The sequence below is a fragment of the Patiria miniata genome, unplaced genomic scaffold (genome assembly GCF_015706575.1).
Source record: "Patiria miniata isolate m_02_andy unplaced genomic scaffold, ASM1570657v1 HiC_scaffold_3, whole genome shotgun sequence".
NCBI classification, from domain to species: Eukaryota; Metazoa; Echinodermata; class Asteroidea; order Valvatida; family Asterinidae; genus Patiria; species Patiria miniata.
In genome coordinates this window covers 42,048,673-42,073,759 of record NW_024037069.1, presented here as the reverse complement: position 1 = coordinate 42,073,759, position 25,087 = coordinate 42,048,673, and the positions used below count along the sequence as shown (strand labels likewise).

The following is a 25,087-nucleotide window of genomic DNA, read 5'->3' as shown; positions in this document are numbered from 1 at the left end:
TCTCACAATCTCCAAAGATTCATGGTTACCAGTTTAATATTGCATTGGTAGAACCAAAAGTCATCAAATCGAAGCGATCTTACATAAAGAGACGCTCAACCAATCGACAAAATATAATAATCGAAACACGAGGGGTCCAGCCTACCTTCGCTGTTGGTTGTGCAGTAGCAGGCCTATATAGTCAAGGTGATCGACAGAAGTTAGTCATCAAAAAACGAGGGGCCTATAGTCAAGGTGATCGCAAGAATTTAGTCATCAAAACACGAGGGGTCCAGCCTACCTTCGCTATTGATTGTGCAGCAGTATAGGCGAGGTGCAGGGGGTACCAATCTGCAAATGCCGGGTAATGGTGGAAATGAGTTCGAACAGCTGAAATCAATCCAATGCCCATCATGGCGTGTGCCAAGAGCAGCGCAGACGTGGCCAATGTTATTATTTGGTTCACCGGGAGCCCAGTATTCGAATGCATCGGAACCGACAATAGCTTTTTCGTCACAAAACCATTGGTTGTTTGTTCCCAACAGTTCGCAGTTTATCCAGAATGGATTTAAATTGTCCTCCTTTCCGAATTCCCAGAAGAAATTGTTCTCTTCCTGTGACTGCGGGGCGGCCAGATCACCTCCCAGCTGCAGGCAGGCCTCCCGCGCGGCGACCCAGCTGCCCCTGCTCGGGGTGAAACGGTAACACGAGTCATGCCATCGCTTCCATGAAGGGGGACACTTTTGGGCACAGGAGTTGTTTTCACATTGATCGAGTCCCGAAGTAATTAAAAGAAGTTGCAAGATGACAACAAAACGTACAAGCGATGGCATGGTGATAGTTTGGTAACTTTTACGGTCCACACACACTGTTGATTTGTTTCAAGTCTATCTATCCAACAATCCAGACGGGCTCTCCAGTTCACAATGTTGTGTGGTCTGGCACAAAATGGTCTTCAACTCGGTGACACCAAGACAGTTTTACAGGTTTTGAATCATGTCGATTTCTGGATACAGTAGCCGATGCTGAGATCTCTCCCGTTTACTAATAAAAGCTGTGTTTATCTCACCTCCTTTTCGCAAACTCCATGCGCCGGATACTAAATTGCAACTCAGCGCTCTCTCCCTACATCATACAATATGGTGTAAGGAAGTTACACAGACGTGTAATCGTTTCTGCTGCATTCGTGCCTACTGCTATAATGACGTACCAGCGACGTTCCAACGAGAATAAATAACTGTTTAGGCCTATTGTGTAGTTCTCGGCCAGTCATAAGTAGAAAAATGCTCTGCCTTAAAGACACTGTTTACGCCAATCTCTGTACATTTTACAAACGTTGGGCAAAATGGGTTGATAATTCGACCAATGCTGGTTAATAATTCGACCAATGCTGGTCAAATTATCAACAGCCTATACACTCTTGGGCAAATTCTTTCCTATAGTTTGACAGTTTTACCCCAATTCACTGACCCAATATGAGGTAATTTCATACCAACGCTGGATAAATTACATTGCCCAACAGCGTTTTGTCCAACCCTTTTACAGTGTATTGGTGACAAATTTGCCTCCGAAACAGGCAGGTATATGATGGTTTTTGTGATCAAAATGTATGGGTCTTCATTGGTATTATACTTATCATCAATGTTAAAATAGTTACCAACATTTAAGTTAAACAATATTTTGCAAAGGTATCCCATAGTGGTGTGGGGATTCTTTTCAATACACACGTGTACAAAGTCAGGCTCGACATTCACTTTAAACCGATACTCGAAATGACGCAGACGATTTCAATTTCAGCCACACGTGTGGATGAATAGAAAACGCTATGGTGATATATAAAACAAAGGAAACTTAGAATTTGAATACCATGGCAACGGCACTGTAAACAAGCCACTCGTTCAAAACAAATAATATGTCACATTCTGCCTGCATGATATTTGTAAAGAAAGTGCGCCTGGCAACTACAACGGGCAACAAGTTGCCATAGTTACCTGTGACAGTGTCCTTTGTGCTGATTCGTTATTAATAATTTGCCTGATGGCGGCAGGGGGGGGGGGTGCTATCAAATATTTAGCATGAGCTCCGCAGGGTGGTACAATACATTTGTTTTGCACAAAACAGACGCAAATTGACAATTCTAAACAATTGACTAAGTCACCAATTTTGTGTCTATACAAACAAGGGACATCAGTCAGAAATCATTTTTTTTGTGGTACCACACTTGCGCACACGGAATGCATTCCTAATATTGAAAGTCGCGCGCAATTTGCAATCCTACAGGGTGAGTCAGAATGATCTGGACTCAATTTAAAGAACATATTAAAAATATGTAGCAATTTTGAAAATGAGTGCAAATGAGATATGTTATGGGCTGGTATTGTGGACATATTTGGTGAAAGTTTCACGCTAATAACACTCGGACCATGGTTCCATGGTCAATTCAACAATTTGAAATCGCGTACGGTACTGATATGAAACAGTGTAATAACAAAATAACAACCTAGCCATGTTGACTAACACACTTGCAATTATTGATACATAAAAAAACGCAAAACCAAGTTTCGAGACTGGAAAATGAGCCACTTCAATCAAAACTAATAACTAATTTGAATAATTCAAAATTCCTGTGGAAGGCAAGGTAAAAACAATTTATACGAAAAACTCAGATTTTCTCTCAATATACTCTATTTGCCACAAAGAAAAATGGTGAACGTGGGTCCAGATCATTCTGACTCGCCCTATATTGATCGCAGTATTATTGGATGCGGTGGTAGCACCTCATTCATGGTTTTCTAAACTGTGGCTGCTAGATCTATACCAGTGTGCATCTTACCTAGTGCAGCTGAGGTGATGTCTTTAGGCGGTGAGCCGGGGGCCGGAAGCACACTTCGGATTTTCACGCAGGCAGGGGAGCCTACAGGGCAACCGAAAAAAATATTAATTGTTATTGATTTGTGCCTTGATCTGGTTCATTTGTTTTTCTTATTGTACTTCCTTATGCTGTTGTAATGCTTTCTTAGGCCAGTAGAGGGGAAAAAAACAAGTTGGACCCAGACTAATAGTTTCATATATTTTTCGACACAGCTTACTTCACAGACCCCTATAAGGTGGCCTATGGAAAATATCCGCTGGCACAGTATTAGTCAATGAAATGCGAGCGGATTCGGCAATTAATTATGCAAAACAAAAATGCATCTTGACCGCGACACTCTGACCATTCAGCTGGCGCCTTGTATAAGGTCTTCCGTAACCGGTGTTGTTTTACAAAAACATGGCAGCCAAATAATGACAAATCAACAGCTAAGTCCAGATTTCTGATCGAACTGATGTCACAGTTTCTAAAGTCGACTCCGATTGGCTGGCGCGCGGGGTCGCATAAAATTTGCGTGGCAAGGTATATCAGACCTTCGTTCGTGGGCTCTGCACACATGCATGTCTGACCCCTCAAACTAGGCCTAAGGCGACGAAAATAAGAATTGCAATTTCTGACCAGTTTTTGAGATTTAAACCATAACTAGGACTTGTCAACATCCAAGGAGCAAATGATTACAAGAAGAATAGTTATTTTAATATAAAAACAAATTTGAAAGTCACGTGACAGTTTGGGGATTCAAGATGGCGGACCGGTTGCTTCAAGGCCTCATTGACCAATCAGGATAAAGAGGTCAATTGGCTACGGCTTGAAATTCACACCAGTCTATAGGAAGTGGCTGCAGCCTCTACCATAGACACGTTAGTACATTAAGCCGTAGCCAGCTAATTCGGACGAGGCCTAATTATTCTCACTGCGGTCTGGTATCCTTACCAGGTCTTGGTAGGATTTCCTGAGTCGAGTTGGGCTCCACTTGCCTCCATGCGTCCTTCAAGTCCCACCTGTATGTAACTTCAACAACAAAGGAGCAAAATCATATGGATGACAAAAAACCTTTGTGGGTAAATTTGCAGCGTCATCAACTACTTTTTGTTCAAACTAAAAAGTGAAAAGGGGAAACGATTCACACGATTTTCTTTCCAAAAATAACGATTCAAGTTGCACGATGTGAAACATACATGTTCATACGTAAAGGCCTTTTTTACCCCTTATTATATTTGAAACACTCTAGAGAAGGTTGCAATAATTTCACAGGTTGAATTTTAACCTTAAAGGACCGTGGCTAGTCTAGGGCACGCGTCATCCAATCTCGACGAGGGTTCACTGATGCGTAAAACCAATTAATATTTCACTGACTAATTATGAAATGCAATCTGCCGCAAAATTAGAAGCAAATGGATACATACACTCAAAAATTGCTTTGTTTACATTGAACGAATGATTAAAAGGGCAGGACAAAATTTAGTTTTCCTACTATACAGAGTTTGAACCCTCAAATACGAAAACAAAACCACAATAATACTTAAGTTTAAATCATCGTCAGTTTAAATAAGTTTAAATCATCGAAATGAATTAAACTTGAATAAATTTCTAGATAATGTGTGATTTTCCGCTTTAAAATGTGATTAGCATGCGCATTAATTTTCATACGTAAAGTGTAATATTAAGCACACAAAATGATACTGAATTATTCTGAAATGCAGCTTGCGCACACCATAGCGAGACTTTGATGTGTATGGAGCACGAAGTCGGTCTAAATAATAAATGACGCAGCCACCACGGTAAGACGAGATTTCCCATGACATCATACGCTCAGGAGAATGGATGATGCAAAAGCAAATCGACAGAGGAAATAAAATATGAGGATAGAGCACGTCTTGGTATAACGACCCCCCCCCCCAAAAAAAAATATATAGACCGACTCATGACCTTTGATCGCTGCTTTTTTGAGAGGAGGCTGGAGTTGTAATATGATCTTTAAAACTAAGAAAACACATGATTATCTGAAATATGTTATTTTTTCTGAAGACGTCAATTGTTGGATCTACTATTTACATAAAATGTCATAAACCATTGAACATAAAAAAAATTCGATTGGGGAAATACTGTAGTTTAAATTTCAGTTAATTAAAACTCACGTACACAAGCAATATGATATTTATATTATTATGATGTAATTATTGACATTTACATGACTTGTGCAATTCTTGGCCCTTGTTTATTTGGCTAGACGGTTCAATGATCATAAATAATATTTAGAAGTTTTGAGAGGGTCTTACTTTTCACAGATAGCTTCGTACGCGTCCCGCAATTTTATTTTCTGTGTTCAAAACGATATACGAATAATTATACGTATGGATATTATAATTGACTGGTGTCCATGTATTGATGTACAAAGCCGATTTGTAGTCCCTTCTTGCAGTTTCTTGTGGATATATTGACTTTAACAGTACATTATTGACTTTACCACCCTGGGGTGGAGGAAGCTCCCTCTCCCCTCCCCAAGCCCTTTTGTACAGCAGATAGGTGATGAGATTGTGCCTTTGATGATACAAGCATGGAATTTGGCACACAGTCAGAGTATGTCATGAGAAAGATATTTGGCTACAGGGCCATCGCAGATTTGTCGTTTAAAATATTATAGGTAATATAACAAGCAATGGCAGCCATTTTGACAATTTTGAAAATTGCTTGTTATTCTAAATTTATTATTTTCAAAGGACAAATCCGCGAGGTCCCTATAGCCAATTATCTTCCTCATGACTAGCCCCATAAATGTGGCCTATTTACTGGACTGCCTCCGTAAACATAGGCCACACGTCCCACATGTACAAAAATCGTGTCGACTTTGCCAAATTTTGATTTTCACATTAAGGCTTTATAGTTTGTAGGGTTTTTTTTGCTTTAGAAGCATACTCACCTTCTTTATAGGCTAATCAGAAAGTGCTGCCTTTTTCAGATGTATATTTTTCGTGAAATTTCCAGATTCATTTTTACACGTGTGCGTATCAAAATTTCAACATGAAATTTCACAAAAATTAGACATCTGAAAAAGGCAGCACTTTCTGACTAGCCTATAAAGTGGGTGAGTATGCTTCTAAAGCAAAAAAATCCTACAAACTAAGCCTAAATGTGAAAATCAAAATTTGGCAGAGTTGACACGATTGTTGTACATGTGGACGTGTGGCCTATGTTTACGGAGGCAGTCAAGTAAATAGGCCACATTTAGGGGGCTACCTCATAACATACTCTGACTCTGTGTCAAATCCATGCCTGTATCATCAAAGGCACAATTCCCCTTAATATTTCCCCTATCTGCCCCACTACTTCACGAAGACAATGCTGATTACTGAATAGTCTTGCACTATGAAATGTCTCCGTTAGTTTCTTCAGTGACACTTTAAATACACTGAACCATCAAACTAAAAAACCATCAAAATATTAATACGCAGACACCTACATCTTAAAGGTTTTGACTACGCTTGTCTCTATACCTGTCCGTTTTACCTACCTCCTATCCTGCACGACTCCATCAGCCCTGAGTACATGTCCATGGTGATCCTCAGGGTGCCGTTGTGGAAGTCAAGATGTCTCTCCTCCGAGGTGAACACCCATTGGTTCGTAAAGGTGCCCACGCTGGTCAGTAAGAGGCCCAAGTAGGCCCCAAACACCGACCAGATGGTCAGCAACAACAGACTGGTATTCTTCATCCTTTGCCCGACCAGGAGAGACCGAAGTAAACTGTGGATATCCCCCGAAGAATGTGACACAATGCCTAGTTATCCTAGCGGAATCTTAAAGGCGCTGATACCGTGACGGCTGTTTTCTCATCGTTGCGATGTCACCTGAATTTGAATACGGTTGACGGCGAAGGTCTCTAATAACCAGTGCTGAGAGTCAGTACAGTGAAGAAAAGGTGTCCTCCTTGCGCAGATATGAGTCTCAGGGAATCGCGTCTTGACAGATCCGAAAGGTGTGAAGAACCTGAGATGCGGGAGTGATAGGGACGGGCTGTTACCATTCCAGAGGATAACTCGCATAAGAACATTTTGTATGATCTCTCGCATCATTGTCAAAGTCATTACAGTTAACATTGTAGGTTTATGGACACAAGCTTGTGAACTTTATAAATGTATTACTGATTTATTGAAATTATAACAGGGTAATGAGCTGACTGAAAGGCGACCGTGCTCTTCTCGATCCAGGGGAGTGTAATGTTCGCTTTGTTTTATCTCTTATTCGTACGGTAAGTAGTGGCTTACCGGGGAAAGTCTACTGGATGTGACAGACACCGAGAATCTTATATCACGCGGGGCCGACTCCTGGGAGAAATACGCTGGGGACACTCGGCCATCAGCAACGACCGCAATTTTATATTGCGACTTTGCGACCGCAATTTTATATTACGATTTTGTATAGTCACTGACCATAATATGCCCTTGCGTCAGTTGTTACTGTAGTAGTTCTTGGGCTTCGCTTACCCTGAAACAATTACCTTGAAAACTATGAATAGAAAATACAAGGTTAAATTTATTTCATTGGAAAATAGGACTTAATTTTGAGGAACAGGAAAAAATAAATACTGGAATTCCATCTCACAGCATCCAGTATATCCAGAAATATCACTAGCTACAATGCCACGGAGTTGCTTCGATCTGAGCCGAAAAAAAATAATGTAAACTTTATAGAGTCCTCCCAAAGCACCATCGTCTAAATTACAAGAAATGTTTTACGCATGCGAATAATGGTAGGCGACTATTCTACGCGGCAGAAGAAAAACAATGCGCCCGGCAACCTTACACGTCTCGAACGGGGATGCCTTCGCCATGCATAGCGTCTTGGGGAAGTGGAGCGTGAAAGATGAATGGATGCGAGAGGGAATATCAAGGAGGGATGATTAGGATGCAAGGTGGGAAAGGAGTGATGAGGTCCGTGAACTGAGATCTTGAGAAATAAACGAGCTGTATATAAAAGATCCCTCTTGCAAGGGATAATGTTTGCAAGGCTGCGCTTGATGAGAGGCTGTGCCGTCCATAGGTGTGAGAATGCTGGCGGTTTCTTATGCTTCTGAGTTTCTTAATATATATATAAGTAATATATAGGGTTAGGTAAGCTGGGGTGTTTGTTTGTTTGTTTTATTTCCATCCGTACAACATAATGCTTGTAGATATAATAATCATTGTAACTGTTAAAGATTCTATACATTGTAATAAGGTACAAATGGGTTTAACATCCACAGGAGGTATGACCCTGTAAGCTTGGACACTAGTGTGGCCTATTGACATTCAAGACCATTCATCACGTACATAAAACATTGGCATCACAGTGACGATGTGGCGATCGGTCTGAGACCTCGACCGATGTTCAAATATTTAGGCCATCCAGGCACGTTGTCACTTCACCCGCATCTATATCTTAAAGCCCCTCTCTGTTTTGAATTTTGAATGAGACCGTTAAAGGCATGCATCCCAATTCCCAATAAAACGAATTCAACGAATTCCTCAGAAGAAAACAAACCCTCAAATCTTAAAAATCGTTTGCATATTTTGTTTCATAATACACGAATCCGCCCGCGCTTGGTTTCTTAAACAGGATATGTTCACGGAAGTATAAAGTAAGTTAGTTTGAACGAAAACCATATTGTTGATTATTTTGCATTTGCTAAATGGTTTGAGGGGTTCACTTTGAGCCCAATCATGTCTTTTCTTTGATGAACGAAGGCAATACATGGAAGGTTGGATGGTTGCATTAATTATGCAAGACACGAAAATGAGAATACTAAGCAAAGGGTGCCCTGGGGCATGGCAAAAAGTCAATGTTTGGGATGTCTTTTGAGCTGTCCTTTGCAGGTAAAATGCCTAGCATGTGTTGGAGAAGAGTTTGAGTCATTATAAGCATTGAATGATAGAGTTACAAAAAGGGGCCCACATAGAAGTGAAAGAGGATATCAACAATTAAGCTTCAGCTGCAGTAAAGCTATTAGGAAAAGTTTAATTTACGAAAAAGGTATCGCTACACAGATTATTTGCAGCTGTCACATGTAGCACATGGACGTGAATGACCATGCAAAGAAAAAAAACAAAAAACATAATTGCCAACATCAACAATATTTGTTTCCTAATCTACATGAATAAAAACAAATAAAGTTAAGTGTGGTTAGGCCAACGAATACGAATTTAGCTTTTAGTTGTTCAGCAATTGAACACTTTTCTAAACACTTTCTTGCTATCAGTTTGTAAGCATGTTTAAAAATACCAACATGTTTCGAGTAAGGATACATAGTGTTTCGCAATTGAACAACGATATTTAGGAATTGAACGCATAGTGTCTAGCTTCTAAAAATGTTTACAAAATGATAGAGAGATTGTGTTTAATTGCTCAACACAAATTTATTTAGAGTGTACAATTTCTCACTTCTTAATGAGTGAATAAACGAAATCCCTTGCGCTATACGCCAGATGTATTTCAATTAACAAGAGTACATGTATATTATAAATTTATTATTCATGTCTAGAAAATATACTTGTCTCATTTAGTCTTTTAGTCAAACTAGATTATTTCCATAATCAGAATTGGTCTTGGAGCTCCTTTCAAATTTGTGAGCGACGTTTAATAGCGGTGGAAAAAGCTCTTGCTTTGGGACTTCACCATCTCTGGGGTGTGTTCCTTTAAGGCACGCTCCTGCGGAAAATAGATCAAAATATAGAAAAATAATCAACGTCCATTGAACTATATGTTGGGAGTGAATAGTGAATAGAGCCACGCTTTATTGTCAATGCTTTTGAAGCATGTTACTCACACCAAGCAAAATCACGATGGGTTACCGTGTTCTCTACGATAGAAAACTCCACGCGACAACTGAACATTGACATTTAGGACTACATGTATAGTATATTCAATGCGAATTGTGCATATACACCGGCCATCTTTGCTGTTTTGATTATTTGAAGTCATTCACAATCAATGGCGAAAGAAGGAGTGAACTCATAGTTTGCATGTGGAACAAAAGCACACCAAGTTCATGGCTGTACCTCTAAGATGACACAACTGTATTTGTACAACCTCGATTCCAGGGTGTCGAGCAGTACGCTCCCACCACTAACTGCACTCTCATATCATCCAAAGGAAATTATTATTTTTGAGAAGGTGTGGACGTCATAACAACAATGAACATGAAAACACGTAATACACGTTGGAAATAACATTTAACAACACCAAGTACACGATATAAAACCATTACCTGCTAATTGCGCTATCGAATCAGGATACAGGAAGCAAGTTCCCATCCAAGGGCTCACTATTGGAAACGAGGTTGAAAATACAGTAATCCCCGGTGACGAGGTCGGTATTTGTATATAACTCACCTCGTGACAGCTTTCTGGGAGCTTGAAGTATTCATCCGGATCGCAGATTCCCATTCTGATGTTGTAGACTCTGGATTCCACTAGGCGAACTTCCCGTCCTGTAAAATAAACGACAGCAAAAGGTCAGAGTTCACGGGGTTGAAGTCACGCAGCCAATGATATCAAGTCAATCACGATGTGCAATCCTAGTCTGGTTCCCTGACCTCATTGACTTTCGGACTTCAAAATTGGGGTCTGGTAACCAGCGGTGAGTCTTGCATACATTACACAGAACTCCGTGTGATGTATGCAAATGATATGCATGACATAATTATATAAGTCTGAATTCCGCCTCCTGGTATTCATTCAAAATAACAATTAACGGTAATGTTTGTGCACAACCAGCCCATTGCAAAATAGGCAATAGGCCACGAATGTATAATTTCGGAGGCAATGAGCTTCGATGTTGCTGAATTCGAAAGTGTCTCTCGTAACTATCAGAGAGGGGCATTACTGTTCAGTATTTAAAACCTATGCAGTTGGAAAGTTGTCTTTATGGAGACACTGGCGATATTGCGTACTTTTTGTGGTAAGAGACGAGTGAGTTATTTTTATAACCACGTCTTCAAGTGGTGATCCAACCAATTGGCTTTAAATGGGGAGCTATTTACCAGTCCCCTATTTCTAGGGGGGGGGGGGGGCACCGGGAAACAGTCTAGTGCAATCCACACAACCACATAAGGAATTTTTTCACACAATAGAGGAATTTCAATTTGCGCTGAAGCCTATAGGTCCTCGGTGCTGTCTTTTGTTGAGAGGATTAAAAAAAAGTCCTCAGTTCATACAATGGCTTACCACTGAGAGCCTCGGTTTAATAATTCAGTGCTAATTTGGGATTCGTCTATACTGCTAATCAAAACCCTTACCGTTGTGGTTTTGAATTCACGAGGCGGGATTCAGACCTATGTACGTCATGCATATAATTTGCATACATCAGAAGGAATGCCTCCTGATGTGGTCAGGTTCGCTGCTAGCTACCTGTCCCCATATTTGATATCTGAATGACAATGGGGACAGGGAACCAGACTACCATTCTGAAGTATGGCGGACACAACAAGAGGACTGGGTAATTTAGACTGGGTAATGTTTTTGTATCCACACAAATATTTACCCACTTCGAATTACGCCCCCGTAATATTGTCTGGCATACTTAAAAAAAAATTCAAACTAGAGTTATAGTCGGACTAGTACTGCAGTATGTTACGGCGTTATCTAGATTGTGGACTACCTTTTTCCCATAATCTCACTACCCCGCTCCCACAACTCCTAAGCTAGACCTATATGCCCAAGCATTAACACACAGTGTACCACGACTTACCAGTCAAACAGTCTAGGGGGAAATTTCCCTCGATTTTTCCCTTGAAGCAGACACTCCCCCTGGATGTTCATGGATGAGGTAGGAGACACCCTTCCAATATGAAATTAACGTGAACAAAACAAAAGTGTAAATCATCATTACCGTTTACCCATTCCTATTGGTTTAGAGCCCGTCACGTGGCTGGTCTTAAACGGATGATAAAGACCGACCGGCTGGTCTTATTGACTTGTTTTGACTTTTGGACCGAAAAGGTATTAATGATTGGGAATGCGTGGCCGGTATTAAACACTATGTTTAAGACCGGTTAGAGTCTGGACGCTGATAATTACCCTGGCCCTCAGATCAGGTAATTATCAGCATCCAGACTCCAACCGGTCTTAAAGAGAGTGTTTAAATCCACCTAAACACACATAAATTCCCTTATTAACATCAGTTATAGAAGGATAGTCAAATTAAAATTGGTTTAATGGGGTGGACATTACAGATGACTCATGAATTCGTTTTGACTGTCATATGGGGGCCAAAGATGTGGTGTTCAGAACAGTTCAAGTGTAATTGTCACAAATCACATTCCCGTCGTGCCAGCATCTTTCTCATGTTATTTGCACGTATTGTACGGTAAATGTCACAAGTTTAAAACCTCTCATAATAAGCATTTTTGTGCCGCAGTGCATTAATTGTAGACAACATTTGAAAATCAAAATCTTTTCAAAAACTGCCACATTAGTTGTGCACTCTTTGACTGCTGCCTTTGTGTACTCTTTGACTGCGTCAGTTACTTTTCGAATAAAAAACGAACTACAATCGGAAATTTCCAACGGTGCGTCTTAAGACGCACCGTTGGAAAGGCCTTCTTTCGTTGATTACTTCAAAACGACAGCTTGCCAGAAAGAATCATTTCACAGAGAGTTTAGTCCCCTTACTATCTTTCAACCAAGTATGTTTTTTAACAATAATTACGCCAGTTACTTTTCGGATAGCTGCAAATGATGGACTGTAGCTTTAACAGGATGGAGCTCATCAAGACAATGTGTGACTTATGAAAATCGAAGAGTTTATCAGATACGGGCGTGAGAAGGGGGGGGGGGGGGCAGGCAAACGGGGATAGAGGGGAGCAAAGACGGAGGAAAGTAAGACTGCATGAGGCAGGGGTGGAAAGTTGGAGGCGTGTATATGGGCAAAGGGAATGGTGGATATTTTATAACGACACTGCGGTGCATTTATGTTAAACCTATCCAGAGTCTTACACATAATTGTTAATCATCATTGAGGTTATAAGAAAAGAATGTTGTATCCTGACGCAACTTTTTTTCATCATAAAAAATCTCAATAAAGGTCAATCAATTGCAAATTTTGTTGAAAAGACATGAATCTGAGACTGAGAAATATTTCCAATTTTGTTACAAATTATTTTGAAAGTGATCTCAACTCGTCATAGACTTTGTACACAACCAAAGAGGTGGCGTCAGGATACCACGTTCTTTCCGAGGTTATAATGAGATGGCCAAAAAAGTTGTCTCAATGTACTGCATTCTATACCGGAAGTAGAATTGAATTGAACACCAAAGTTCACACGCAATTATATCGTGGCTTTGACTGCATTGCTCACCTTGGTCGAATGTGAATTGGCGTGGAGCGCAGCAGTTCTGTGGTTCATGGTGATGATCCTGATGATGATCCTGAGGGCCACCGCGAGTGGCTCCAGTCGGCATACCGGGTTTGGAGGCCAAGGCCCCCACCACCAACACGCAGGCTAGCAGACCAGACAACATTTATCCCGTACTTTTTTTTAATATGTATCCCACATTGGCAGTGTATACGGCGAATTAAGCGCACGGACCGTGCTGGTTCCGGGTACAGAGTGTCGCTAGCACGGCTGACCTCACCAAGAGCACTTGGTCGTGGTACCTGATTATCAATTGTTGATTTGCAGTCGACTATACAACTACCTGAAAACAAATCAGAAGCGACGGATCTGTATTCAAATTTCAATTTTCTATGCAAGGTCAATTCCCATCTGCGAGGTGCGTCCAGCAACTTTTATGATCATATCTAATGAAGGTTTGGCAACGGATGGGTTATCATAGTGATGCATGGGCTGCCATGCAGATCGCACCCTGGTCACACTAAATCCCAATAAAGGTAGGTGATATTTCAGCAAAACGAAAACCATTCACATATAAAAAAAAATACACATCTGAACACTCTCATTAAACCAAGATAACTGACACTTATCATAACATTTTATTGAAAAACCTTCTGCTTCCAATGTAGAAAAAACATGCTTTACAATGTCAAGAGTTTATAGTCTTGCCATGCCTTCTACTTGGCTACCAGGGGGCTTAATTTACGGGATTATTCTGATATCATTTTCAGGATACGATATGGTTTAATTTTTACTGAAATATCACGTACTTTAATGTGATCCGTGGACAAGGTTAAACAACGGTATTTGTGTTCAAAATATTCCATAACTGGAAATAAGTACATGAGCAATTTGAATAAATATTTCACTAAAAGAAAGCTTATTAATTGGGCTTTCATAATCCTACATTTGGAAACGCTACATATAAACTAAATTAAGAAATTATTTTAAAAATAGGTACACTATTTGCGTTTCTTTTCGATTCGTTTTGTTATGCGTTACGTATATTTTCGTACATCCATTTGCATTTATGTTATTTGTTTATCAAAAACGATTAACACTATCGATAAGGCATGAATCATCAAAACGTCAACATTCTATATAAAATCACATAATGTTGTCATGATGACGTCACCTCAATTTTCGTATATAACATATCCCTATCTATAAAATACAAATTCAACGCAATTGACATGGTATTTCTCTTGATATAGGACTTTGAATAATGCATAACCTTTATGACGACGTCACAAAGCCCATGATGACGTCATGACGACGGCACTTGTCAGTGCACATAATTATTGTGGCATTAGCTTGTGTAAAATTCAGACTCGAACTCAGTAAAAACAGTGCTACTTATGTGATAAAAATGAAATATTTAAAAAATTAAAAAATCAATCGAAGACGCTAGACGTCATCGTGACATCTCGGATGTTGCACATTAATAGATTGTTTTTTTGGGTTTTTTTTTGACACAGCTTGTTTCACAGGCCCTACATGAAGTAGAATTCTTGTTAATGCCCAATTATCTTGGGTCACCCATTACGCACGCGCAGTATAAAAGAACCGCTATTTACAGGTAGTTTTCTTCTTGGAGCTAGGCCTAAGGTAGCCTATGGAAAACATCCTCTTGGACAGCAAGTTTGTATAAAATGCATGCAGATTTGGCGATCTATTATGCAAAACAATTATGCATCTTGATCTCGAGACTCTGACCATTCAGCGGGCGCCTTCCGTAACCGCCGTCAGCCAAATTTATCGATGAACAGCTTAGTCCACATTTCTGATCGAAATGACGCCCAAAAGTGGTGCTATTTAGCCATGTTGTTGGGAGATCCTTTTTTTCAAAAAAGCTATTTTTTTCATTTTGGAAAACACATCATTCATTTGTGAGGTGTTCTTCTTTGGATGAGAACATCTCAAAAAGTCAATGTTCAACCCACCAAAAGTCTTCAATGGAACTTGCCCAATTTAAATTAGGGTTTTCCTATTCTGTTCTGCGACCGTATGCAATAAATACCGCCCTAACGCGTCAGTCAAAAACTTAACAACAACCAGTGATATACGCTCGTACACCTTGCATGCTCTGCAAACAGGACGCTTCGGAACTGCTGATCTCTGTGAGCTCTGATTGGATAGATTTTGCGTGACCTGTGACGTAGAATGCAGTGCACAAACTCGCTCCAGCTCAGTGCACCAATTCACGTGAGATTTTCCATGCGAGCTCATTAGCATAACAAGTGGCCCCACAACTTCTTTTGAAAACGGAGACCGTTGGGCTTTAAAAACGGTGGATTCGTGTAAATATACCCAAGGATCAACTCCCTGTTATTTTGGCTTCCATCTGAGGACAGGCTTAATAAAATTACGGTTGAAAAATGGTTCCTTTTTGCTTGAGAAAATGGAAGGATGCCACTTGTAAAGTGGCTACATGCAGGCATGAGAACTATCACTTTTCGGGAGGTGATTTTGTTTTGGTGTGAATGTAATTGTCTAGTCTATATACCCAAAATTGAAGGCTATGATAGTTTACCCAGAATACCATCCGTACTTCCTTAACAAGATTCTGTTAACCATTTTATCCCACCGCTGCAGGGCGCGGGCACGAGCGAACCAATTAAATCGTTCGACCGATACCCCATCTGATTGGCGCCCATATTCTGCATGCAATATATTCTATGCTGAAAATGCAGACTTCACAATGCAATGTGGGTACCTGCCATTAAGAATGCAAGGCATACTCGTGCGCACGTGTTGTGCGCACACGGAAAAAAAATGTATATCCAGGTCAGTGGTAATAGAAAATCTGTCCAATGAGGGCGCAGAGAAATTTAGGTTACCGCCAGTAAACAGCCGTCAACAGGAGCTGGGTCATAATGGGATTGACAACGCCCCATTTTTCTTGAATATGGGATATACCCACGCAAATCAACCCAGCACATGTGCCATATAGTAAGTCATTTTGAACAAATACTCTCTCATTTCTTTATCTTGAATGTTTTGCTTAATTGTTTTACGGGTACACTTTGGGCCCATTTTTGTGTGTGGAGGATAAATGAAGACATATGGTTGCATATGCAAGTCTCGAAAATGAGAGTGCTTATTAATACAGGCGTGAGGGGGAAGCATGGGGGCATGGAAAAAGCCAATGTTTAAGATGGGTAAAGCTTGGTCTACTTCCTGCAGTTAAACGTTAAGACCCTTGCTTATTTTGGAAAAGAGTTGGAGATTTAAAAGGTTCAGTTTGAGCTATTGTAAGCAATGAACGATAGGGGTACAAAAGGGGCACACGTACAAGCAGAAGAGAATATTAACAAATGAAGCTTCAGTTGCGGTAAAGCTATTTTAAAAAGTTTATTTCATGATAAAGTAGGCCTATTGCTACACAGAGAACGTCAAGCTGTCACATTGGAATGACATGAATTACCAAAGGAAAAAAACATAACTGCCAACACCAAAAGAGTTACCTAATCTACTTAAAAAAAATAATGTTGTTTTTTTTGTAGAGATAAGTGTGGTAAGTCAACGATTATTAATACAAATCCAGTAGCTTTGTGATACGATTTCTCATTTCTTATTCAAATGAGTGAATAACTCCTATACGACGATCCCTTGCGCTTCAAAACTGCACCGAATGAATTTCAGTTAACACAAAAATGTTGTTAATAATGGGGATTGTCCGGAAAAATATAATTATCTCAATTTCCAATACATTTAGCCTAACTAAGCAAAAGCTGGGATTGGAACTATAATTACTTCAACAAGCAAAATTGGTCTTGAACCTCCCCTTCAAATTTGTGAGGGAAGTTTAAAGGCGGCCGAGAATGTTCTTGCTGTGGAACTTGACCATCTCTGGCGAGGGCTTCTTCAAAGCACGCCCCTGCAGAAAAAAATAAAGGAAAATGCAGACAACTGATTAAAAAAGCCCATTGAAATAAAAAGTGTGAGCGGATAGAGCCCTGCTTTATTGTCAATGGTTCTGAAGCGGGTTCCTCACATCCATTCAGTCCCTGAACACTGTTTGCATTCTGAGAAATTGAGAAATGTGCTTCTTTTCCCCCCTGGACTCTGTGAGCGAGTAACCCCCTCAATGGTCAAAATGAGTAAGTGTTGATATATTGAATGACAATTGACAGCCATTTCTGCCTTGTGCATGCTGGTATCAGTACATTACATGCAGCACACACAGTGCATGCCCAGCAACCGAATTCATGAGCGCTATGTATTCTCTTCGATTAGATGATATTCAACTTGAAGCGACAACTCAAAGTTTACATGAAGACATCAGATGACACGTTATATTCAATGGACCCTGTGGATAAGCCATCTTATGACTTATTCATTTAGTTATATGAACCCATCCACAATGAATGCCAAACAGGTCAACTCGTATCCCTCACAAAAACATCGCAAAGATGACTGCACCTTTAAGATGGCAGCACCTCCCGCACCGTATACCTCCAAGATGACTTCCATGCAAAATGTCTATATTTTGTATGACTCACCTCGTCACAGCTTTCTGGGGGTTTGAATTCCTCCGGATCGCAGATTCCCAGTTCGAAGTTGAAGGTTCTGGCTTCCAGAACAGCAATTTCGTCTCCTGTAAGAAACCACAGCAAAGGTCAGAGTTCACGGGGTTGAAGTCACCACCGGGCAATGATTTGTCTGGATATCACCCACTATCCACGGAGCCCAGTCTCCTGTATAAACGTCTGATGTGTCTAAGCACGCAGATTTATGCGATCCCGCGCCTCAGCCAATCGGAGTCCACTTTACTAAATCGTGACGTCGTTTCATTCCCAAATCGGGACTAAAATGTTTGATTGGTCAATTCGAATGTAGTGTTTTGTAATACAACAATAACGGCCGGGCATATAGATCGATAAAACCTAGACAAGCTTGCGCCTATCGTGTAACATAAGAGCACTGACTACAGCCTTTGCTGCCGTGTCTAGGTTTTTTTCCCATCCATGTCTAAATAAAAATACGCGACAACGGATGAATGACTGAAGATCTCATATAGAAAGCACCCACTGATTGGCCAAAATCTAGAGGTCAAAAGGCGGTTGTCTTGCATAATTAATCAACGAATCTGCTCACCTATCATAGACCATGGCTCTCCGCCATTGATAGCAAGTCAATCACAAACACATCCAATTCCAAGTCAACTGACTAGTTTATCAATGTGACAAAGGAATCCTCGGTTACTGTTCATTCCCTGGTACTGGTGACATGACTTGTGATTTGGCTAATTTTAAAAATTGATTTGTCCTAATGAAACTGCTGTTAGAGCATCGGTGTACAATTCATACAGCTACAGTAGGGAATATTTTGACACAATAGACACATTTCAAATATTCACTGAAACCGAGGGCATCAGCCCTGTCTTTTGTTGAGAGGATTAAACAAAAAGGTCCTCAATTCATACAATGGCTTAGCACTGAGAGTCTCGGTCTCAATGCTAATTTGGGATTCGTCTTAAGCCTACTGCTTAGCAATGTTTTTTCTTTCTGTTTGTTAAATTGGCCACTGCATGCAAGGTCCATTAGAAATATTTTTGAAATATGGCAGATGCAATAGGAAGCCCTCATACCGTGTCTGTCATACTCCACATGAGTTCACATTGGAGATGCTGAGCGGGAAAAATTGCTTCGCTTATTTGTGCGTCAAGCAAATATCACTTGGGTCCGATAGACAATATACAAGCCGATCTGTATGTAACGACGCCATTTTCTGGCTACCAATACAAGAAAAAGCCCGTTCATTAAAACAATTTAGTACCTTTACGTAAAGCTTACAAATTATAGGCATTGAAACGAAAACAAAGTTTTTGAGCTGTTGGAATGTGTGAACTCGTGAATTATTTTCAATTCATTGCTGATCATAACTCAAAGCGCCCTCTCAGTTCAAGAACATGGCCTTTTAAGTCGCAGGCAATTTGTGGCTGGTACCCTGCGGCCAAACTCATAGAAAAGCACAAAAATTTGCTCAGCACACACACAAAAACACTGGCTTAAGAAAGCAGGTTACCCGCCAAAACTCCGTATGATGTCTATTGCTTGTGATTGGTATTCAGCTGTTGTTTGCTCAGCATGAAAACCACATGGCGTTTTGGCTGGTAACTTACTTTTATAAGCCAGCTTTTTTTTGTCTGCGAAGCAGCTTCATGACATTGGCCCCTACATTATAAGCAAATATTGTCGGTGCTCGTAGCTGATTTCTGTGCTTACCAGGTCCATGAAATCGGGCCCCCGGTTATTACCTGTGACTGAGTCCAACATGCGGGTCAGTGCGCCGACAGGTGTACAGCCTTCCTCCTGAACGCTCTTGACTGTATGCGCGGTCCCGTCCTCGCTGACTCTGTACCAGTTCTCCACGACCATATCAAAATCACCCAGGGTTGTCTTGCCGATAAATTTGAAGTCCTCTGTGGCATGGTCAGATTAAGCAGATAATGTAGAAAACGAGACTTTTTTGATATTGAGGTTTGGAATCGTCATAATATTTTTGATGGGTCGCAGCTGAAGTAGTGGTTTCACTAATTTGACTTGACTGATCTGTATTACATTTTGAGGCTTATACGTTTATCCCGCGGCTCTGAAAATGTCTTATTTAGGCCTATGCTGACGAATGTGGACGGTAGAATTTTAATGTGCACACTTTTAAATTACCGGCAGAGGGGCCAGAATTGTATTTGTGATGGTTCGTTTGCCCTTGTGATTGTAGTCGGACTACAATAATGTTATTCAGATTTTGTATTACCTCCGCCAAAATGTCACTACCCCCACAACTCCTCCCCAAGAACTGTGCTAAAGCATTAACCCATGCAAGTGTTACAACAGTACTTACCGGTCAGACAGTCTTCATGAAATCTTTCCTGTGTCTCCCCCTTGAAGCAGACACTCTCCCCCTGATGCTCCAAGATGGTGTAGGTGACACCCTACCAATATGAAAACAACGGGAGGAATATAAAGTTTAAATCGTCCTTTACAGTAGCAGTTATAGAGGTAGTCAGATTACTATCGGTTAATTGACCTGAACATTATACAGATGGTTTATTAAAGATTTCGTTTTGACTGTCATCTGGGGTCCACATAGTTATGGACAGTATTCCACAAAAGTTCAGGTGTAATTGTCACAAGCCAATCACGTCAATGCCCGACGTTTGCCGGTGTACCATAAATTAAGGTTTTCATGAAATACGGACTCATTGGTGGTATTGCGCATGCTCATGCATAGATAATTAGGAGAGGGATTGGTCACGTGAGAGGGTTTAACCAATAAAAGGGAAAAAGAGTCCGATTTTCATACGAGTCCGATTTTCATTATGACACCGGTACCCCAGCATTTTTCTCATTTTTGTTTTACGTATTGTGAAGTAAAACTTCATTAGTTTGAAACTACACAAGTCATGTACCTACAGTAAGCATTTTTGTGTGTGCCGCCGTGCAGTCATACAACTTATACTACATTCTTTCTTCAGATCTTTATAAAAAGCCACGTTTTTTGACTATTTGATTGTTGCCAGACCACACTCACCTCCTCGTACAAGCCGATGAATTTCAGGTGGACCTCTGTCCCATTTAGGTAATCGACCACGACTTTGAGAGCAAGTCGCTCGAACACAGCGTCGTAAGCCCCATTGACTTCGTCAATCTCAACCGATAGCTTGCCCTCCTTGACAGTGGTTGAGGTCAAAACTGCAAGAAGTTTGTCAAAAATTCACATGCATAAATGAAGGCTTTTTTTCAATCCAGAGTAACCAGCATTAAGGCAGCATTATTGCAGTCAATGACACGGTACACAGTATAATTGAACAGTAAACAGGGCAACGGTAGGAAATTAACATGATCGAGCTCAAGACATTAAGACAATGTGAGGCTTACGAAAATAGAAGAGTTTAATATTTCCACAAGCGTAAAAAGCTACGATGACGCTTTGGGAGCTTAAGAAGGCCAAGAGGGATAGAGGGAGAAAGAAGGAGGGTGGGACAGGCAAACGTGGGAGGGAGGGGAGCAAAAAGGTTTGAAAGGTGGAAGTAAGACCGGGACAGAGTAGAAGGCGTTTATTAAGGGCAAAGGGAATGGTGGATACTTCATACATTGCGATGGTTATGTCAAATCTCTCCAGGGAAAGTTTTCCATATCTGGCCACCACTCGTCACCCTGTGCACAAATCGTATGAGACATGTCTGAACATTCCAAGTGTTTTCTCAGTATAAACTTATATTTTCCCTGCTAAATTCGACTTTTTAGGTCGCAATCACTTCCTGATGGCTGATAGGTCACCGAAGGGAAAAATTAGTGATGGCCAGATATGGGAATCTTTCCCAATCCAGAGTTTTAAACGTACATTTGTATTTGCATTGATTGACCATCATTGAGGTTATAATGTGAGGCCAAAAAATGTGGCCTCAAATGTACTTCATTCTACAAAAAGTGCTTAATAAATCACAGTACAAATTTAACACCAAATTTAGCACGCATTTTAATAAAATATTCTGGCTTAGACTGTATTACTTACAGTGATCCGCTGTGAAGTAGCGTGGAGCGCAGCAGCGCTCTGGTTCCTCCTGACCAACCTGAAGGCCACCGCGAGCGGCTCCGCTCGGCATACCGGGTTTGGAAGCCACCGCCCCCACCACCAACACGCAGACAAGCAGCCCAGACAACATTTTTCCCGTACTTTAATCCAGTAGCAGAAGTGTGTATGGCGATTGAGCGCACGGATTGAGCTGGGTCTTGGTACAGAGTGGGGCTAGCGCGGCTGGCTTCACCAAGGGCCACGGTTCCTTGTACATGTACATGTATAAGTGAAGCGCGGCTTAAGTCTCATTTGTGGTACCTGGTTATTTATTGTTGATTTGCAGTCGACCGTACAGCTACCTATCAGAAGTATGCAAATTTTAACTTTCTATGCAAGGTTAAAGTTACCATTCACTTTCTGTGGGGTGCGTCAGGCAACTTTTATGATGCCTATCCAATGAAAATCGTTCGCGAAGGTTAGGCAACGTTTGTGTGTTGTGTACAACCCCTGGATGGGCTATTATGGTGGTACGTGGGGTGCCTGAATGCACCCTAGTCATACCATGGAGCAAGGTCACACCAACTTACAGATTAATCTGGGTTTTGTACATGGTCTATCGGGAATCACAACAGAGAATTTGTTTTACAAATTTGGAAACTTGTCAAGGTCCAGAATTCATGTTTTTCAACTTATTTCCAATGACTTACTCAAATGGTGTGAGGGTACGGCATTGCATCTGACCTGCACGTTCTTTTGGCGACAAATATAACAGGTTAATGTTTACCCATAAGCTGTGTTGACTTCTAAAGTAGCCATTTTGACTTGTAATTGAAGTCGGGTACAAAATGCTATCATTTTGTGTAGAGCAAGACTCTCTATTTAAGAAATAAATCATATGCATGTAATTGCCGATTTCATTTAATGGGTTAATGATAGAGTGGAGGTCATTTGGAAAAGGACAAGAGGGTTTAACAATAATTATAACCAAATTGGATCATTCCTTTAAAAAAATGACTAGGTTCTTCCTCCAAAGAGAGATGAGCCCTATCGGCGACAGTATTTTGTTTCACTTTTGTTCTTCTCCTTGGCAGCCATGCACTGTCCACTTTCTGTCTTTCGTGTGTAGTGTTTACTTGGTTTCTTATTGTTTGTATATCCTTTTTGTTTTAATATCAAACTTGATGTATTTATTGTAATTGTGTGTATATATGTCAATCTGCCGAATAAAATATTAGATATTATTAGTATTAACACTAGGGTTGCCATGGTCATTCATGCACAGGCATTAGAATATAGGCCCATAGTGCATAAACTGTAGTCTGTCTGTGAAATGGAGTTTGCTCAAAGGCTTCATGTAATGACTTTTTCATGTAATGACTTTGTATGAATGCTATTTGACATCCCTTTTTCGTTAATTTTATCGAAAAGTTCAATTCTTTAATCATTACAAATGTTCCATACTTTTTCTGGACAACTGAGGGCGCTGTTGCTGTGATACCGTAACGGGAAGGTACAGTCCAGTTTAGGGGCCTTCTGATCAAATTGTGAACCCAACGTTTTGCTCATTGAATAAATTTGTGAGAAATATTTACTTACTGGCGTACTGCCATGTACAAACACAAAAAATTAAAGAAACACTAGGACAGCAAATATCTAAATTCTAACATCATTTTGTGCTGAAATGGCTGTAACATTGAGGTTTCTGCTCGGAATGACTTCACAGTTTTGCCCATGAAAATGGAAATTCGCAGAAGCTTTAAACATTGTAATAGTTATTAGTACTGTGCTTTGGGAGAAATTCGCTTCTTCGCTGGACTTGTGATGGACATTGAGGTGGACTGCACGTTGCAAACCTAGCGGGAGGCCCTGGGTTCAAGTATCAAGGGCAGAAAGTAGCAGGAATAGACCGATTGCATTCAGCGGCCATCTTGTGGTGTGTTTTCTTATGTAAATTAGTTAAAAATGAATGCACCGGAGTGCAAGCGTAATCCTGTTGAATAATTAGCACACACCTCACATATGACTGCAATGCAATCGATCTGTAGCACTCGAGATGCCCCTAAACAACCACATCAGTTTGCGGTAAACTAACAAGCTAACATTAACAGCTCCTGCAAGCTAATTTCCGTAAGCTCTTTTTTCAAATTGAAATTTCTGAAAGATTTACCGACACAATCGATCATTTCTCTGCGTCTCACAATTCCCATTTGAATATTCTTTTGAAACATTCCGAAGTCTTTCGAAAACAGGTTTCTAAAGAACGAAAAAAGCCTTTTGAACACCACCAGACCAAGAACCATGCAGCTCCCACAAATCATTTTCCTACGGCTATTCAGTTTGTAAAAACCGCACAAAAGATGACGTCTTTCCATCTAACAATTTTTCCCCATTACATTTAAAATCCACCAAGCCAAGCCAAACCAAACCAAACCAATACAGCAAATCAACCGACGCAGTTACCTTAACAATCGGTCCATTCTTTGCAACATACAATACGTTCAGACATATTGTAATGAATTTGTTCAAAACTGTTTATGCAGAAGGAAAAAAGTACCGTCCCACTTTCAAAGTTTCGAAAGCACTCTGCCAAGGGTCACCCACGGGACAATGTTGCATAAAATGGACGGCCGGGTTATGCAGAAGTGGGCCATTAATCCTCCTCTCCCAGGCAGGCCCATTATCCAACAGGCATCGTAGGCACTGTGCCTGGGGCCTACGAAAAATTCGGGGGCCTACGAAAAAAAATGAGGGCCTTCGAAACATACCATCGTGTGACAACAGGCTTTTTGAGCTACCAGTTGGGACTGGTTTGCTTAGCACAGCTTAGCATCAACATGAAATCGGTACTGGTACCTAGTGAGGAGTAGGGTCTACGGAACACTGGTGCACAAGGCCTATGGTAGGCCTACGGAACGCTTTAATCCGGCCCTGCTCCCAGGCCTGTTTTTTTGTGTTGCCCTAAACAAAGTATCCAAATGTGTTTTCTAAATAAGACATCGACCATCCAAGAAAGGGATACATAAGAAAATCTTCGGAAATACTCTTTACTCGGCTACGGTGTGCTATATACAGACGCGATGGTATGTGGTTTCAAAGTCTAACATGGGGACTATAATAGTGATTGTGTTCTTGGGTAAGACATTAGATCACAATTGCGTCTCTCCATCCCAGGAGCTATAATGGACACGAGGTCGCTCTGATCTCGAGGTTGTGGATTGCTTTAAGACACCACTCAGTATACATTGTAGCACCACATGTTTGGTAAACAAATTCTACGCTTTTAAGACCATTTCATATCTATGAACATGTAGCTCATTAAAAGAATCATTCAAAGTAAACAATTA

At 40.6% G+C, this 25,087-nt stretch overlaps 2 protein-coding genes and 1 long non-coding RNA gene across 3 annotated transcripts; all 3 read right to left on the bottom strand.

Moving 5' to 3' along the window:
* Positions 1–2,771: 2,771 nt before the first annotated feature.
* On the bottom strand, positions 2,772–6,671 carry LOC119736833. Its single transcript, XM_038210843.1, has 3 exons — positions 6,363–6,671; positions 3,785–3,862; positions 2,772–2,893 (listed from the first exon to the last, which is right to left on the bottom strand). Exons 1-3 carry the CDS (start codon positions 6,559–6,561, stop codon positions 2,772–2,774), a joined length of 399 nt encoding a protein of 132 aa, XP_038066771.1. The 5' UTR covers positions 6,562–6,671.
* Positions 6,672–8,260: 1,589 nt separating this feature from the next.
* On the bottom strand, positions 8,261–10,766 carry LOC119738432. Its single transcript, XR_005272452.1, has 3 exons — positions 10,709–10,766; positions 10,216–10,313; positions 8,261–9,532 (listed from the first exon to the last, which is right to left on the bottom strand). It is a non-coding gene; the product is annotated as an uncharacterized LOC119738432 (long non-coding RNA).
* A 5,780-nt stretch (positions 10,767–16,546) lies between these two features.
* LOC119738704 (mammalian ependymin-related protein 1-like) lies at positions 16,547–22,046 on the bottom strand. The gene is made up of 6 exons (XM_038213640.1): positions 21,741–22,046; positions 20,757–20,917; positions 20,067–20,157; positions 19,480–19,644; positions 17,723–17,817; positions 16,547–17,097 (listed from the first exon to the last, which is right to left on the bottom strand). Exons 1-6 carry the CDS (start codon positions 21,889–21,891, stop codon positions 17,026–17,028), a joined length of 735 nt encoding a protein of 244 aa, XP_038069568.1. The 5' UTR covers positions 21,892–22,046; the 3' UTR covers positions 16,547–17,025.
* Between the last annotated feature and the right edge of the window lie 3,041 nt (positions 22,047–25,087).